Source organism: Cetorhinus maximus, chromosome 3, assembly GCF_964194155.1.
Source record: "Cetorhinus maximus chromosome 3, sCetMax3.hap1.1, whole genome shotgun sequence".
NCBI classification, from domain to species: domain Eukaryota; kingdom Metazoa; phylum Chordata; class Chondrichthyes; order Lamniformes; family Cetorhinidae; genus Cetorhinus; species Cetorhinus maximus.
Genome location: NC_135881.1, coordinates 85,387,276 through 85,403,437, shown reverse-complemented (window position 1 = coordinate 85,403,437; position 16,162 = coordinate 85,387,276). Strand labels below are relative to the sequence as shown.

Sequence of the window (16,162 nt, the reverse complement as noted above, 5' to 3'; positions counted from 1 at the left end):
GCGGGAGCGAGACATCAAATGCTGGGGAGAGCGAGGCATATAGCAGGCCTGCCAAGAACGGCCATAATGGGGACGGGGAAGTAGACGTTCAATACTGGGGAGGGTGGGAGCGGCCTTTACTGATGAGCGGGAGAGAGGCAACCATTACCGAGGAGCGGGAGGGGTCCGAGTGGCCCCAAAGCTGCCTGGAGCCAGTGCATGGAGCAATGTGACCTGCGGAGCAGGAGAGAGAGAGCACAACTGGAGGAGGTACCGCCCACTACACCCTGATTGGTTAGCTTTAGCAAAAAAGCCATTTTATGATTGGTCACTGCGTTTGTCAATCAGCAGTGTGTGTGCCAGCCCTTGCAGTGTTGCATTCTGGATGGAGGGAAAATTTGTCTTCTTAAATTTTCTCATAGAGGAGGGTGCAAGAATTTGACAGTTTTACTGGAGACAGGTCTGAGGATGTGAAGAGAAATGTGAAGAGAAAAAGATAGGTGAAGACAAATGTAGGTCCCTTACAGTCAGAAACAGGGGAATTTATAATGGGGAACAAAGAAATGGCTGACTAACTAAATATATACTTTGGTTCTGTCTTCACAAAGGAGGACACAAATAACATACCAGAAATGTTGGGGAACACAGGATTTAGTGAGAGGGAGGAACTGAAAGAAATCATTATTGGTAGGGAAATGGTGTTGGGGAAATTGATGGGATTGAAGGCCGATAAATCCCCAGGGCCTGATAGTTTACATCCCTGAGTACTTAAGGAAGTGGCCCTAGAACTGGTGGATGCATTGGTGGTCATCTGCCGAGATTCTATAGGCTCTGGAACCGTTCCTACAGATTGGAGGGTAGCTAATGTAACCCCACTACTTAAAAGAGGTAGAGAGAAAACAGGGAATTATAGACCAGTCAGTCTGACGTCTGTAGTGGGGAAAATTCTAGAGTCCATTATAAAAGATTTAATAGCTGAGCACTTGGAAAACAGTGGCAAAATCAGACAGAGTCAGCATAGATTTACGAAAGGGAAATCATGCTTGACAAATCTGCTGGAATTTTTTGAGGATGTAACTAATAGAGTTGATGAGGGGGAGCCAGTGGATGTGGTTTATTTGGACTTTCAAAAGGCTTTCGGCAAAGTCCCACATAAGAGATTAGCATGTAAAATTAAAGCGCATGGGATTAGGGGTAGTGTACTGAGATGGATAGAAACTGGTTGGCAGACAGGTAACAAAGAGTAGGAATAATGGGGTCATTTTCCGAATGGCAGGCAGTGACTAGTGGGGTACCGCAGGGATCGGTGCTGGGACCCAGTTATTCACAATATATATTAATGATTTAGATGAGGGAACTAAATGTAATATCTCCAAATTTGCAGATGACACAAAGCTGGGTGGGAGGATGAGCTGTGAGGAAGCTGCAGAGATGCTTCAGTGTGATTTAGACAAGCTGAGTGGGCAAATGCATGGCAGATGCAGTATAATGTGGATAAATGTGAGGTTATTCATTTTGGTAGCAAAAACAGGAAGGCAGATTATTATCTGAATGGCTAGAAATTGAGAGAGGGGAATATGCAACGAGACCTAAGTGTCCTCGTACACCAACCGCTGAAGGTAAGCATGTAGGTGCAGCAGGCGGTAAAGGCGGCAAATGGTATGTTGACCTTCATAGCGAGGGGATTCGAGTACAGGAATAGGGATGTCTTGCTGCAATTATACAGGGCCTTGGTGAGACCACACCTGGAATATTGTGTGCAGTTTTGATCTCCTTATCTGAGGAAGGATGTTCTTGCTATACAGGGAGTGCAGCAAAGGTTTACCAGACTGATTCCTGGGATGGCGGGACTGACATAGGAGGAGAGGTTAAGTCGGTTAGGATTATATTTGCTGGAGTTCAGAAGGATATGGGAGAATCTCATAGAAGCCTATAAATTTCTAACAGGGCTAGACAGGGTAGATGCAGGAAGGATGTTCCCGATGGTGGGGGAGTCCAGAATCAGAGTCACAGTCTGAGGATATGGGGTAGACCATTTAGGACTGAGATGGGAAGAAATTTCTTCACCCAGAGAGTGGTGAACCTGTGGAATTCACTACCACAGAAAGTAGTGGAGGCCAAAACATTATATGTTTTCAAGAAGGAGTTAGACATAGCTCTTGCGGCGAAAGGGATCAAAGGATATGGGGAAAAAGCGGGAGCAGGCTATTGAGTTGGATGATTAGCCATGATCATAATGAATGGTAGAGCAGGCTCGAAGGGCCGAATGGCCTACTCCTGCTCCTATTTTCTATGTTTCAAGTGAAAATAATTCAAATGGGAGCAGCTTGACAAGGCGCAGCTCAGCTGGACCAGTTCCAATTCCCATTTAAAACTAGACCTGTTGATAACTGATTTTTCCCTATAGGCAAGCCATATTAATGCTTTGGTTACAAGAGAAGATCAAAGGCTCGGAATTCTACACCAAGCAACTCATTTCCTGACTCCTCAAAGCCTGTCTACCATCTACAAAGCACAAGCTACGAGTGTGATAGAATATTCTCCACTTGCCTTAGTGCAGCTCTGACAACACTTAAGAAAGCTTGTTCAGCATCGAGTAGAGAGTAACCCAGTTGATTGGCACCTCATCCACCACTTTAAATGCTCACTGCCTCCAGCATTGAGGCACAGTGGCAGCAGTGTGTGCCAACCATAAGATGTACTGCAGCACCCTGCCAAGGCTTTAACAGCTCCTCACAAATCCATGACCCCTACCCACCAAGAAGGGCAGCAGATGCATGGGATGCAAGATCTCTCCCAGTCACATGCTGTTTCTTCGTCACTGGATCAAAATCTGGAAATCCCTAGCTAATTGCACTGTGGGAGTACCTTCTCTACACGACTGCAGCAGTTGAAGGAGACAGCACAGCATCACATTCTCAAGGGTAATTAGAGATTGTGGCCTTGTATTGATTCCACATCCCATGAACAAATTAAAAAAACTGGACTTGTAGTCCAGCTGCCACTCAAACAGATTACTAAAATTCCTGAGGTGCTGCTCCAGGGAAATAGCAATGGCTCCATAGAGCACAAATCTTCTGTCCCCTCTCAGGAAGGTAACATTCATCCTCCAACCCATGCCGCTCCACCAGTGAGCTTGCCTGTCAGCCAGCCAACCCAGACGGATGTCGCCCATGTCAAAATAGCACAGTCCAATACTGGGTCTTCTGGGCTTGCAGTCATCCTCCAAGGACATCTGCAGTCTCCCCCATTGAAATTAGCAGCCTTCCACTAGCCCTGTGCCAGCCACTGGGTAGCACTGTGTAGGAGCACGACGACAAGCAAAGGCACACAGAAGACAGGTACTAAGGGAATGCACAAAGGTGATTTGTTGACTTTTGTATGCATTATGGAATGATTGTATATGAAAATTTGGCTTGGAATGTTAATTTTGGGGTTACCTTTTACTTTTGCATTGTTGCCAAGAGGTCAGTGACCAAGGGAAGTTAAGGTGTGGAACTTATGCTGAATAAGGAAGTGTGCCTGTGGTTGCTGGTGTCACATTCGGATCAGTTCTTCACAGACTGCCTGGGCATACAGGGGCTGTTCAGATTGCCTTCTGCTCCTCCTCCTGAGCTGCTCGTTGTATTGCTGGTGGCAAGGGCTACCTCCTCACAATGGCGAGGTTGTGCAGCACGCAGCAGACCACCAAGAATCTTGACACCCAGTCTGCCAAGTATTACAGGGCTGTTTAAGTTCAGTTCAGGCAAAGGAAATATTGTTTCAGGATGCCAATGGTCTGCCATGTCACAGTTAATGTGACAGCTGGCTTTATTTTATGCATGCTGCACATGTATGCATGGGTTGGACACATATGCGTGGTTTGTGCACCTGAGTCATTAGCAAAATCATTGTGGATAGCTCTTGTCACCCAATGGCTTCCCTTTGGTGACTCAAATACAGTTGGTACAGCAAGCTGCCGCAAAATGAAGGCCAGGATACCGGGCAGAGTCCTGCATGATTCTCTGAATATTGTCACACATTAGCTGGATGTTGAGGGAGTGGAATCCTTTTCGGTTCTGGTACAGGGAAGAGTTGATATGTGATGCCCACTAAGAGACATCCATGCAATCAATGGCATCTTGTACCATGTTTAAATCTGAAATTCTAGTGAAGATGTGTGCTTGCTCCAGCTGCTTCTCATTGGCAAGAAAGAATAAAAGGTAGTGCTTTCAATGACAAGAGTGTCAGTGATCTCCCTCATGCAACAGTGGGGAACAATCTGCAAGATATTGCAAATACCCATTCTGGAAGGAGCCTGACACATCATCATGGTCATCATCACAACCACTGGCAATGCAGTCCTTGTTCTGCTCAGTGGTTGAAGCAGTAGCTGCAACAAGATGGTAAATTTCAGTGAGTACCTCTTTGCTGAAAGTCAAACCTCTCATACATTGTTCCTCGCTGTGGTCCAGGTAAGGGAATTGTTCCCTGTGCCTCTGCGCAGATATAGCCTCCTGTCGAAAGCCCTTCTGCCCCTCCTCCTCCTTCTTCTTCTAGCAATTTGTCCCACTCAGTGTAACCTCTGTTCTTTCTCCAGGTCATGCAATATTCCAAGGGGAATGGCTATTAGTGCATGCCTGTCTGGTAGCAACTGGTTTGTACAGGAGCTTGAATTCAACAAAATGTCCGTCAGCACCTGTCACACCACTCCCTGTTGACGTTTGCAACTTGAAACAAGTATAGAATATGGCAAACACTTCTAGAATTGATCCAATACCCAGGAGAAATCAACCATCAACTAACCTGTAAATAGTTGATGATCCCTTTGTATAACTCTGGTAGGCTGTCCTTCCTACTGCAAAATACATTTTTAACTGCTTGAGGTTAAAAGAGGGTATTTAGCTGGAGCACTGAGCTCCAAAATGGCATCACTGGCATTAAATCAGAATTGTACACTGATTGTCATCATGATCTGCCTGCTCTGCATTCTTCCTGCAATTGTTCAGTCTGGGTGCTAACGCCCTTACCAGTTTGGCATCTGATGGGACTCGCTCCATAAGTGTGCATATGTTCAGTGTTAGATCATTAAACTTAGCTGTTTTGGGAAATAACGGGCAATAGCAACCCCAATTTCACATCATTATGCTTTTTCCATGAAAATGAATTAATCCTGTGTGATCTGTTTAGTATACACTTTGGTGTTTCTGCAGTCTAATAAATAATCACTGCCTTCCAAAACATAATTTGCTTACTAATCTCATAGAATTGCAATAGTGCAGAAGGGGGCCATTCAGCCCATCGTGTCTGCACTAGCTCTCCGAATGAGCATTTCACCGAGTGCTATTCTCCTGCCTTCTCCCCATAATCCTGCAGATTGCCTTTTTTCAAATAATCATCTAATTACCTCTTGAACGCCTCAATTGAACCTGCCTCCACCACACACTCAGGCAGTGCATTCCAGACCCTAACCACTCACTGTATGAAAAAGTTTTTTCTCATATCTCTTTTGCTTCTTTTGCCAATTACTTTAAATCTGTGCCCTCTCGTTCTCGATCCTTTCATGAGTGAGAACGGTTGCATCACAATGCAGGTAATTGTAGGATTACCTCAACTAACCTAACTTATTTTCCCTAACCGAAAGAAAACTGATATTAGTTGTCTCTAGCTACCAGTGTTGAAACCATGTATACGTTGCCCCTGTGATCAAGCTTGGCTGTGGTGCTCCATGCAGTCAACTAGCCAATATGTAAACACAGGTTTGCCCATAGAACCATAATTCAGCAAAGAGCCAACAGTTTCATGAGAGATATAGAGGGTTAAAAATGGAAAAAGTAATTAAATATTGTGATACAGTAAATAAAGTTGCAGATCAAGGGCCTTGGATGTTGAATTGAGATAAAAACTAGTGCTTTGCCTCAGGGATCCATATCCCAGTCTAGCCCAGCTGAATGCCATGAAACTCATCTAGCTACCGGCTTTCAGTGTCTTTGAGTGGTTGCGCCTACTTAATACTCACACTATGGGGGTAATCTTAACCATCCAGTGAAAGTACGGAGGTGACGGTGTTAAAAATAAAAACAAATGAGCAGGCTGACCCTAGCCGCTCCCTTCCAGTTTTAACCAAAGTAGGCGGTAGGTGAGTGACCAACTCGCTCTCAGTGACTAAAGTATTTGACAAAGATTGCGTGTCTCCAATTTAATTTAACTTTTAATTTTAATGAATTTAGGCTGGGTTTCCTGAGCTTCAGGAAACCTGGCAGGTAAAGGGCCTAATCCAACAGGTAAGTGCCATTATAGCACTGCTTGTTAGCCAGGAGAAGTGCTTCCCCCAGCTCACTATAAGGCAAAGGCTCAAGAACAGCAACAATCTTTTAAATTGTATTTCTCTACCCAAGATTTGTATGAATGAAAAGTTAATTCTGAAAAAATATTATTCTTGTGTATACAACAACAATCCTACTTATGCATAACAGAAGTTCTGCATGAAAACACTCCAAGAAACTAGACTTTCTGTTCCTTCAGCAATATTATCATATGATAAGCAGTTTAGGGAAATATTCTGAATGGGTGTTCTGATTGATAAGAAAGCACGAAAGACTTGGCATTTACAGATAACCTTTCATGACCACCCAACATCCCAAAGCTCTTTACACTCAATGAAGTACTTTTGAAGTTTAGTCACTGTTGTAATGCAGGAAATGCAGCACAGCAAAATCCCACAGACAATAACGTGATAATTTTCATCTGGTTTCTTCTCTATATTGGATCCTCTAGGGTTGCTCAGTAATCAGGGCACACTGATTTATAGTAATTTGCAAAAGAACCAGAAGAGGGTGGAGGAGATTTTTGTTTTATGCAGCAAATTGTTATGATCTAGAATGCACTGCCTGAAAGGGTGATGGAAGCAAACTCAATTGTAACTTTCATAAAGGAATTGGATAAGTCCACAAAGAATAAAAATTCCAGGGCTATGGGGAAAGAGCAGGCCTAGGAGACTAATTGGATAGCTCTTTTGTACAGGCAGCACAGATTCAATAGGCTGAATGGTCTCTTTCTGCGCTCTAGGTTTTTTTTTTATTCTTTCAAAGGATTTGAGCGTCACAAGGCCAGCATTTATTGCCCATCCGTAATCGCCCTTGAGAAAGTGGTGGTGAGCTGCCTTCTTGGATTGCTACAGTCCAGTTCTATGCCCACATCAAGCACTATGAGATAAAAACAAAAAGCTAAAAGCTACTGCGGATGCTGGAAATCCAAAACAAAACAAAAACAGAATTACCTGGAAAAACTCAGCAAGTCTGGCAGCATCGGCGGAGAAGAAATCAGTCAATGTTTCGAGCCTCCATGGCCCTTCGGCAGAACTACAGCACTATGAGGCCTCACTCTCATCTTCACGACTCCATATCATACTGGAGACCGAAGACAACACTTGGCTTCTTTCTTGCACTGCTAACAATCTCCTTATACCTATCTCCCGCTGACCCATTCACCCTCACTCCCAACAAATGCAAGAAGGTCATAGATGTGGTCAACAAACTTGAGACCATCTACTCAGTGGTTTCTGTTGATGTCCCCAAGCCAAATCCCACACCAGGTTTCCATCCACCCTAGCCCTTTTCCCGCATCTGGCTCTACTTAATCTCTCTTCTTCAAGCTCATCTTGTCCATGAGACCCACCATTTGTTTCTTTGATCCCTTTCCCATTAAATTGCTAATCCCCCAAATTCTTATCCTGACTCTGACACTTCCTGATATTGTAAGTGGTTACTTCTCCTCAGATAATGTGCCCCTCCTTTTAAAAACCACCATCTTTAATCCCTTCTCAAGAAACCCAACTTTAAAGCCAAATAGTGCTAATCAAAGTCACAAATGAATCTTCTGTGACTGTGAGCAAGACCTCCTCAAGTTTTCTACAGCTACTGACATCATCTAACACACCATCCTCCTGCAACACCTCTCCTTCGTTAGCAAGAAAATTCCGATGTCCATCTCATTGTGACTACCATCACTTGGTTTCACTCTTACCAATTGATCATACTCAGACCATCTCCAACAATAGCTTCTCATCCTACTCCACACCATTATCTCTGAAATCCATTTATAAGGATCTATTCTTGCTGACATCATCTGAAGACATGAGCTCAACTACAATATGTATGCTGACAAGATCCTCACCACCACCTCTCCTAAATCCTCCACTAGCTCTGTCCTGTGACAGCTTGTCCAACATCCATCTTGCTAAGTCAATTGTTAGACTTCTGTTAATCAAAGCTATTAAGAGACTTGGGGCAGAGGTGGGTATATGGAGTTATGTTACAGATCAACCGTGATGAAACTGAATGGTGAAATCAGCCACTGAATGGCAGAACATGCTTGAGGGCCTAAATGGCCTCTTCTTACGTTCCTAATTTCCTCTGTTATAATTGGCCTCTACCGCAAACTCAGTACCCTGTCAAGGATTCCAATGCCCTCCCCAGTTAAATTGAACTAGACTATTCATAACCTGGTACACCCCTGGCTGAACTCCCAACTCCATTTCCTCTCTGTCACAAAAATTGTCTCCTTCCCTGTCCTCTGCCTCTGCCAGTGTCTGTTGAAAGTTTGATTCCCGCTTTTGTGATCTGCAGACTCTACTATTTCAATGTTCTACTGCCAGGTTCCCATTTTCACCATTCGTAAATTTCAGCTCATCCAAAACTCTTCTAACCATATTCTGTCTGACTAATCCACCACTCCTGTCCTTGCTGACACTGAGAAGAACATAAGAAATAGGAGCAGGAATAGACCATATGGCCCGTTGAGTCTGCTTCAGCATTCAATACAATCATGGCCTCAACTCCACTTTCCTGCCCACTTCCCATGTCCCTCAACTCCAAGATCAAAAATCTATCAATCCCAGCCTTGAACACATTCAATGATGGAGATATTTACAACCCTCTGGGATAGAGAATTCCAAAGATTCACAACCCTTTCTGTCAAAAAGTTTCTTTCCATCTCAGTCTTAAATAATTGATCTCTTAGGCTGAGAATATGCCCCATGTTCTAGATTCCCCAGCCAGAGGAAATAAATCTCTCAGTGCCCTGTCAAGCCCCTTGAGAGTCTGGATGTATCAATGAGAGTACCTCTCAACTTTATAAGCTCCAAAGAGCATAGGTCCAATTTGCTCAGCCTCTCACCATAACTCCTGGTCTCCCAAAGCCTCAAATTTAAGATTCTCATCCTCAGGATTAAATCCCTTCATGGCGTTTCTTTTGTCATTTCTAACTACCTCCAGCCATTCAATTTTTACCCCACCAACTTTCCAGTCTCCAGATTTTGGTCTCTTGTGTATCCTTGCTCATTTTGGTGCATCATTGGTGACTGTACTATCAGCCATTTAGACTTTGGGCACTGGAAATCCCTCTCCAAACTTCTTAGGCTTCCCAGCTCCCTCTTGTCCTTTAAGACCCCTATAAAATGCCCTTTTGACCAAGTTTTTGGTCATCCATCCTATTAGCTTAGTACTCATTCTTGTCTGAATATGTCTCTGTGAAGTGCCTTGGGATAAATTTCTATGTTAAAGGCGCAATGTAAGTGGTCATGGTGGTGAACTGGATGGGTGTGGGCCAGTGAATTTGAAGCTGTATTCAGAACCGAAGAGGACTATGAGGTTGTTGGACTCAGTCTGAGTAAGTAGTTGAAAAAAGGCTTGAGAGTGGTGACTAATTCCTAACTAAAAGTTAATTAAAAATGTAATTTAAAATTAGCCAAACTTTGGAATTCCCTTCCTATACATCTCAGCCTTTCTACTTTACTCTCCTCCTTTAAGATGCTCCTTAAAACCTACCTCATTGACCAAGCTTTTATTGATCTTGTTCTTGATATGTGCTTCGTGATGTTATGTTAAGATTGCTATATAAATGCAAATTGTTGTTGTCGATCATGGTACAAAGTTTCTGGTGGGAGTCAAACAGGATAACTTCACTCTTGAACAGAAGAAAGGTCCAGCTTCTCCATGTGGAGCCAAAACGGTACAGTGGTTAAAGTCAAGCACAGTGCAGGAAGAGGTAACATTGGCGCACATATAGATTTTGACCCTATGTTCACAGATGATTTCCCCAAAGGAAAACAAATGGATGATCAACAGGAGAGAGATTAGGATGGAGCCCACATGCCAAGTGATCATTCAGGCATGGGAGGGAAGTCACTGAAGAAGGGATACTTTTTAAAATTTGTTCATGGGACATGTGCATCACTAGCAAGGCCAGCATTTATTGCCAATACCTATCTGTCTTTGAAAAGGTGGTGGTGAGCCACCTTCTTGAACTGCCGCAATTGAACTGATTACATTGTTTCTGGAAGGAATTAAATCATGGGGGCAGAACGTCCTGTGGGCGGGTGCATGCCCGACCCGATCGGGCATAAAATAGCGCACGATATTTCAGTCGGCGGGCACGCGCGGGAGTCAGCAGCACGCCTGCCAACAATTAAGAGGCCTATTAAGGCCATTAAAGTATTAATTAAGTGCTATTTTTTGCTGCCTGTCCAACCTTACGATTGGTGGGTGGGCAAATCGGCCAGGCGGCCTTTGGATTTTTTAGGAAACCTCACCATGAGCAGGATGAGGTTTCCGTAATTAAATTAAAAAAATAAAAATTTTTGGACAGAATTTTTTAAGATGAGTGAGTCCACTGTGTGGACATTTTTTTCTGGATTTTTAAAATCTTTAGTCACTGGTTTAAAATACTTCAGCTCCCAGGAAGGTCCCTGCCTTCGGGGAGCTTTCAGTGAGCACATCCTGGCGCATGCGCAGACTATGCGCTCACCCTCCTCCTGCCCCCATCCCAGCAGCGCTGAGGCTATCAGCACACCTTTCACTCTGGCTGTCCATTAATTGGCCAGCCAGTGTGAAATCGCTGTCAGGGGCTGATTGCAGGCGGTGGGATGTTTCCCGGCTGCTCGCTGGCCCGCTCGCCATGCCGCCCGACAACCTGAAAATTCTGTCCATGATTATGTGATGGCATGGAGAGGGATACAAGATAAAGTAAATTGATCATGAGGAAGAAGAACATGCCATATGCAGTTAACATTGATTTTTTAGAAGTTAATTTATGGAATGTGGCCATCATTGACTAGGCCAGCATTTATTGCCCATCCCTAATTGCCCTTGAGAAGGTGATGGTGAACTGCTTTCTTGAACCACTGCAGTCCATGTGGTCTAGGTATCCTTATTGATTTTCTAGTGGTTTTTCCCAGCTACTTTCTAGGCCGTTTCAGAGGGAATTTAAGAGTCAACCACTGGTGTGAGTCAGACCAGGAAAGGATAACAGATTTCCTTCCCTAAAGGGCATTAGTGAACCAGATGGATTTTTATGACAATCGACAATGGTTTCATGGTCATCATTAGACTTTTAATTCCAGATTTTTATTGATTGTAAACAGACTGTGGCGGTCATGGAACTGGACAATAATGGTGCATTCAAAGACCTTACAGAGGAAGGGAAGAATAGACGTGGAGCAGGGAAGAATAGACATGGAGCAGTATTTTAAAGGGTTGAGGGTCATATTTTAATGGAGAGTGTGATGACAGCCGTTTTAATGGGGAGAGAAAGAATGCCCGAAAAAATGACAGGTTGACAATCGTTAACCTAAGGAGAAGTAACTGAGTGGTCAAAAGGAGAAGTAGAGGGTGGTTACTGGGGTTCAAGAAAATGAAGTTCACGAGGGCTAGAAATGCAACTGTTGTAGGGTGGATCAGAGAGGGGATGGCTTTACAGAAGAAATCCATAAGTTACTCAGACCTGCTGTCACAAATGAGGTTGGTTGGACAGGGAGAAAAGATAAAGGATGGGATTTGTGAAGAAAATAAATTTGGGATTATTCCTTCTGTCTGGTAGCATCCTGATTTTGCCAGTGAGAGAGTTAATACTGCCTTTGGAGCTCCCTTTAAATGGATATAATGATCATCGAATTACACGAGCAATTATTGTGACCTTAATGACAGATGGTCACCTTAAATAATTATCAGTGTGAATTGTCGTCATCATGTTATGGTTACTTCATACTTACCAGCATCATTTTGTCTGACGAGTAGGAAAGTACAACAGCGGGGATTCATTGTCAAACCAAATCAACAATACAATAGGTATATTCAAGGTAGGACGAACTGCTCAAGAGTATTTTACTAACACAGGAATGGTAGACTTGAAAAACTTCATACATACCTTTGTTTTCTTTTTGCCAAGCTTGAAGAAGCCCAATAGCCCTTTTTCCTCCTTTTCATTCATGTCAGTGATAGTTAAAGCACTTTGACTCAACTCTGTAAAAATAAATGTCAATTAAATTTTGACTTCACCAATTCATCATTTAGTTCAGCTAAAATGTCTGTATGCAGAGGAAGGTTTCCAACTGTGCAGCAGTTTATTGGAACAAATCTTATACATACAGATGTTAGTAATACTTTGCATTCAAAGTCAAAAAACGCACACAAGCGTTTGAATCTGCACAAAGAGCATTTGATAATTTGAAGTGGCATTTCATGTGAATTGTGCAACAGCCTTAAGTACAAGCTTTGCCCTTTTTGTTCCCTTCCTTTTTAAAATTTTCTTCTGTTTAAGTACTTCCCATCATCAAATCAATAACAAAGGAAAAATCCAACATTCTGGTTAAGGACTATGTTTACTGCCTTCATAATGGACTGAAAGGAGGCAGGATTTCAGACTGATAAAGCTACCAACATTAATTTTCTTCATCCCCTCCATGGGGACAAAATACAGGGCCTTCTGTGTAATGCAGACTCACAACCCAGCCACGAATTTAAAAATCCCAACTAATTAAAATGAGAAGATCCAGGCCCAGATTTTTTCAGGGGCTGAATGACTCTGGAACCATGTAAAAATGGTGGGCAGGGTCTGATTCTGGGATTCCCAGCACCCCCAATTTCATTGGCACAGGATAAGGGTGTGGGTAGCGAGCCTGCGTCCTGCACTCCCAGCCTGGCTGGCTCCATTGCTGGGGTAGGCACCTCCTAGCCCCCCTCTATTTTTGGACCAGCTCCCCCATAATTCATGGTTCATGAATCTCAGAGAAGTCATGAACCATCATCTGGATTCGAGTACCATTTGAAAGCTAAGTTCAAAAGGTCTAACCCATGCTCCCCCAGGCCAACTCATGCCCGCACCCACCCCCTTGGCCCCTTATAGCCATATGCCAACGTAATGTCAACTCATGCCCCCCACCCACTCCATGTCAACTCATGGCCAGCCATTCACTCAGTATACACCATGTACAAATCCAATGAACCCTACAGTAACAGTGGCATGAAGGAAATTGCTTAGAAAAAAAATCCGTTCCTAATTCTTTGAATAATCTGGTGTTCCTACAACCCTATAAAAGTGTCAATCAAACAGACCACTAACGTATCAATAACAAAAACTTTAAGCACTTCACACTTCTTAACCTTGTGCAAATAAACATTGAGATATTGATTAAACAATATTTTTGAGGCCAGGTTTTATTTCTACTTAATATCTGTCCTACCAAATGCTTTTTTAAGCCACATTGTAAAATTTATTTTAGAATTTAATTAACTTTGGCCGGGATTTTCCATGCCCGCTGGCGAAGGGCATGTTCAGTGGTCTGAACGGACAATATGACGAGAAGGACAAAAATTGGTTTCACGACATCATGAAACCAGTTTGTGCCGTTCCCCACCATCGGATGTTGGGAACCTCATTGTAATACATCAGCATATCATTATAAGGTCAGCCCGCCGGACTCATCCCACCCCCCTGCCCCCCCAGCTGGATTGTCTGCCCACTTCGGCAGGAAAACACACCAACGTGTTTCACAACAGCATATAAAAGGTGTGCATTTCGCAGGCTACACTTTGCTTGGGCCTTCAAGGTTTGTTTGCCTACCTTGCTTCGGTCAGTGTTTGCAGTCATCAGTACCATGCTTCACAGACAGCACCATGTCACTTATAGGGGAACTCAGGGGCTGGTCTCTACCTACCAGATCAGCCATATGTGGGTGGCTTTTCAATGGTTGCAGGGCTTTCTTGGGGAAGGGGGAGAAGTGGCCTCAGGCAAAGAAAGAGACTGCAGGATGAGGGCTGTACGGGGAACGAGGGTATCCCAGGGTGTGTGTGGGGACACATGTTGATCTGTGTAAGTGGCTGCAAGATGGTGAGGGCTGAGGACGCAGCCTCCAGAGCGGATGAGGCCAGATGGACATGTGAGGATATGTGTGTGAGAATGGGTAGTAATGTCCCTTGTGCTAGCAGTGAGTGAGATGCCAGTCAATGTGCGATGGGTTTGAGGGTGTGAGTTTAGAGTGATGAGATGGTTGCTGTACTCTGGCTGCACGGATGAGATCATTCATCCTCTGTTTGCATTGGATGGTGTCATAAAAATATAATAATTTTCATAATATTATTGTGATTCATTGTAAAGGTAGGTTAATAGTGGGGATTGGATTAGTTTCTCTGTGTGGATGTGTGTGTGTGGAGGATTTAAATGAATTGGAGGCAGCAGGTCTGGAACTTTTGAGTTGTCAAATGGGAAGCTAGGTTTGAAATGCTAAATACGTAAACATGGCTGAAGTTTTAGAATGTGAAGTGTGAGGGACATTTGCATTTTTAGATAAATTAGGTTAGTTTGAATTTCAAAGAGATGGTAAGATGCTACACCTAGCCATAAGAAGCTAAGCCAAACAGTGTGTTTATTTTTCCCAAAGGTTACTGATAATATGAGCACTATGAAAAATTTATATTATGAGGAAAATAAAGTTGCAAAGACATATTGGAACAATGGAATTTACATAAAAAAGGGAGAAACATGTATAAAGGAGATGAGGTTATGTGTAAGGGGGAAGGCATTCTCAGATCTAACACAAGTGTGAAAAGCCTCCAGCCTCTGTGCATCAAGTTGCTGTCTATAGGAACCGAAGCTAAGAAAACTCACTTTAAATATCACTGTCCAGGATATTGTGTGCTTTGCCTGGTCTGTTTAATTCTATTTGTTTTACTGTTGCCTTAACGGAGGTATAACTGGGAGCCAGATTAATTAGGGGATTTAGGAGTTACTATAGTAGTAATTTGTCGACCTATGTATCTTTTCTTCTGTTAATAAATGTTTAATTTAGTTTTGTAAAAACCCTGTAAGCCTCAGTGGACTTATTACTACACGCATCTCGAAATAAAATACAAATTGCAAAACAGTTGTAGCAGCTGTTTCAAGTTTCCCTCTGGGATTTGAGCACCTCGGCATTTACCATCCGCTGTGCCATAACAGATGGCCAACCTCTTCTGTGCAGCACTGGCACTGATCACCACTGCCATCGCTTACCAAGCCGGAGTGATAATGTTGCTGCCCCTCCTGCAGCCAGAGCGGTGGTAGAGGACATCACAGCGGGCCTCCATGGCATCCAAAAGGCACTCAAGGGCTGCAGTCTTCTTGCTTTTTGGGGCCATGCCTTCTTTGCATCAGTCCTGGGCTGGAAGCACTGAGCTCGGCAGGCAAATTAGAGCCTGCCCACCATCGCAACAGTGTGTATGCTGGGAATGCATAATTAATGTGGCGAGCTTGGGATGACACTGTGTGAAAAGCCACTATTGTAGCCAGTGAATAAAATGCTGTCTTTCCCACCCGCAACCACGCTTAGTGCAAATCTGGGATGATTCCCCCCTTTGACTCAATCATTTATATTAGAAGTTCAGAGTATTAAACTAACTTGTGAGTACATGAAAAATCAACTTATTACAACCACATAAAAGTGTCAGTCAAGCAAAATCAACAATTCTCTCCAACTGTGTGAACAAGCTCCCACTCACATAATCCTTTTATGGGTCTGGGCTCTCAGGCAAGCCTGGTTGAGTTGGCATTGAGATGGCATGAAGGCACAGAGGTGGTATGGGAAGTGGGTGCGGGGATGCTGAGGTGTTGAGGGGGTGAGGGCTAGAGGGCCTAAAATGTAACCAAACAACTGGGACAAAGTCCCTGAGAACTGAGGCAGGCCTTTTAACAAGCCCACCTTGACACTTGGTTGCCCCTGTGGCTGCCTCAGGTCTGCTTCCAGGGGCAGCAGGCCCAACTCTATGCTGCAACCCTCTCCCCGGAATGAAGATCCCGTCATTCAGAGACCTCACTACCAAGATGCAGCGAGGTGGGAAATTTACTGACTTGAGCTACCCGCCTCAGAAGCGAAAATCCAGACTCCAGTGTC

General features: G+C 43.7%; 1 protein-coding gene across 4 annotated transcripts in view; it reads right to left on the bottom strand.

Annotated features, from left to right (window-relative positions):
- cobl (cordon-bleu WH2 repeat protein) overlaps positions 1-16,162 on the bottom strand; it is a 536,382-nt gene that overhangs the window by 258,698 nt on the left and 261,522 nt on the right. For all 4 annotated transcript variants that reach the window (XM_078538619.1, XM_078538620.1, XM_078538621.1 and 1 more), the window contains one exon: positions 12,163-12,257. In XM_078538619.1, coding sequence (XP_078394745.1) covers positions 12,163-12,257 — 95 coding nt within the window. The remainder of the gene's footprint in view (positions 1-12,162; positions 12,258-16,162) is intronic.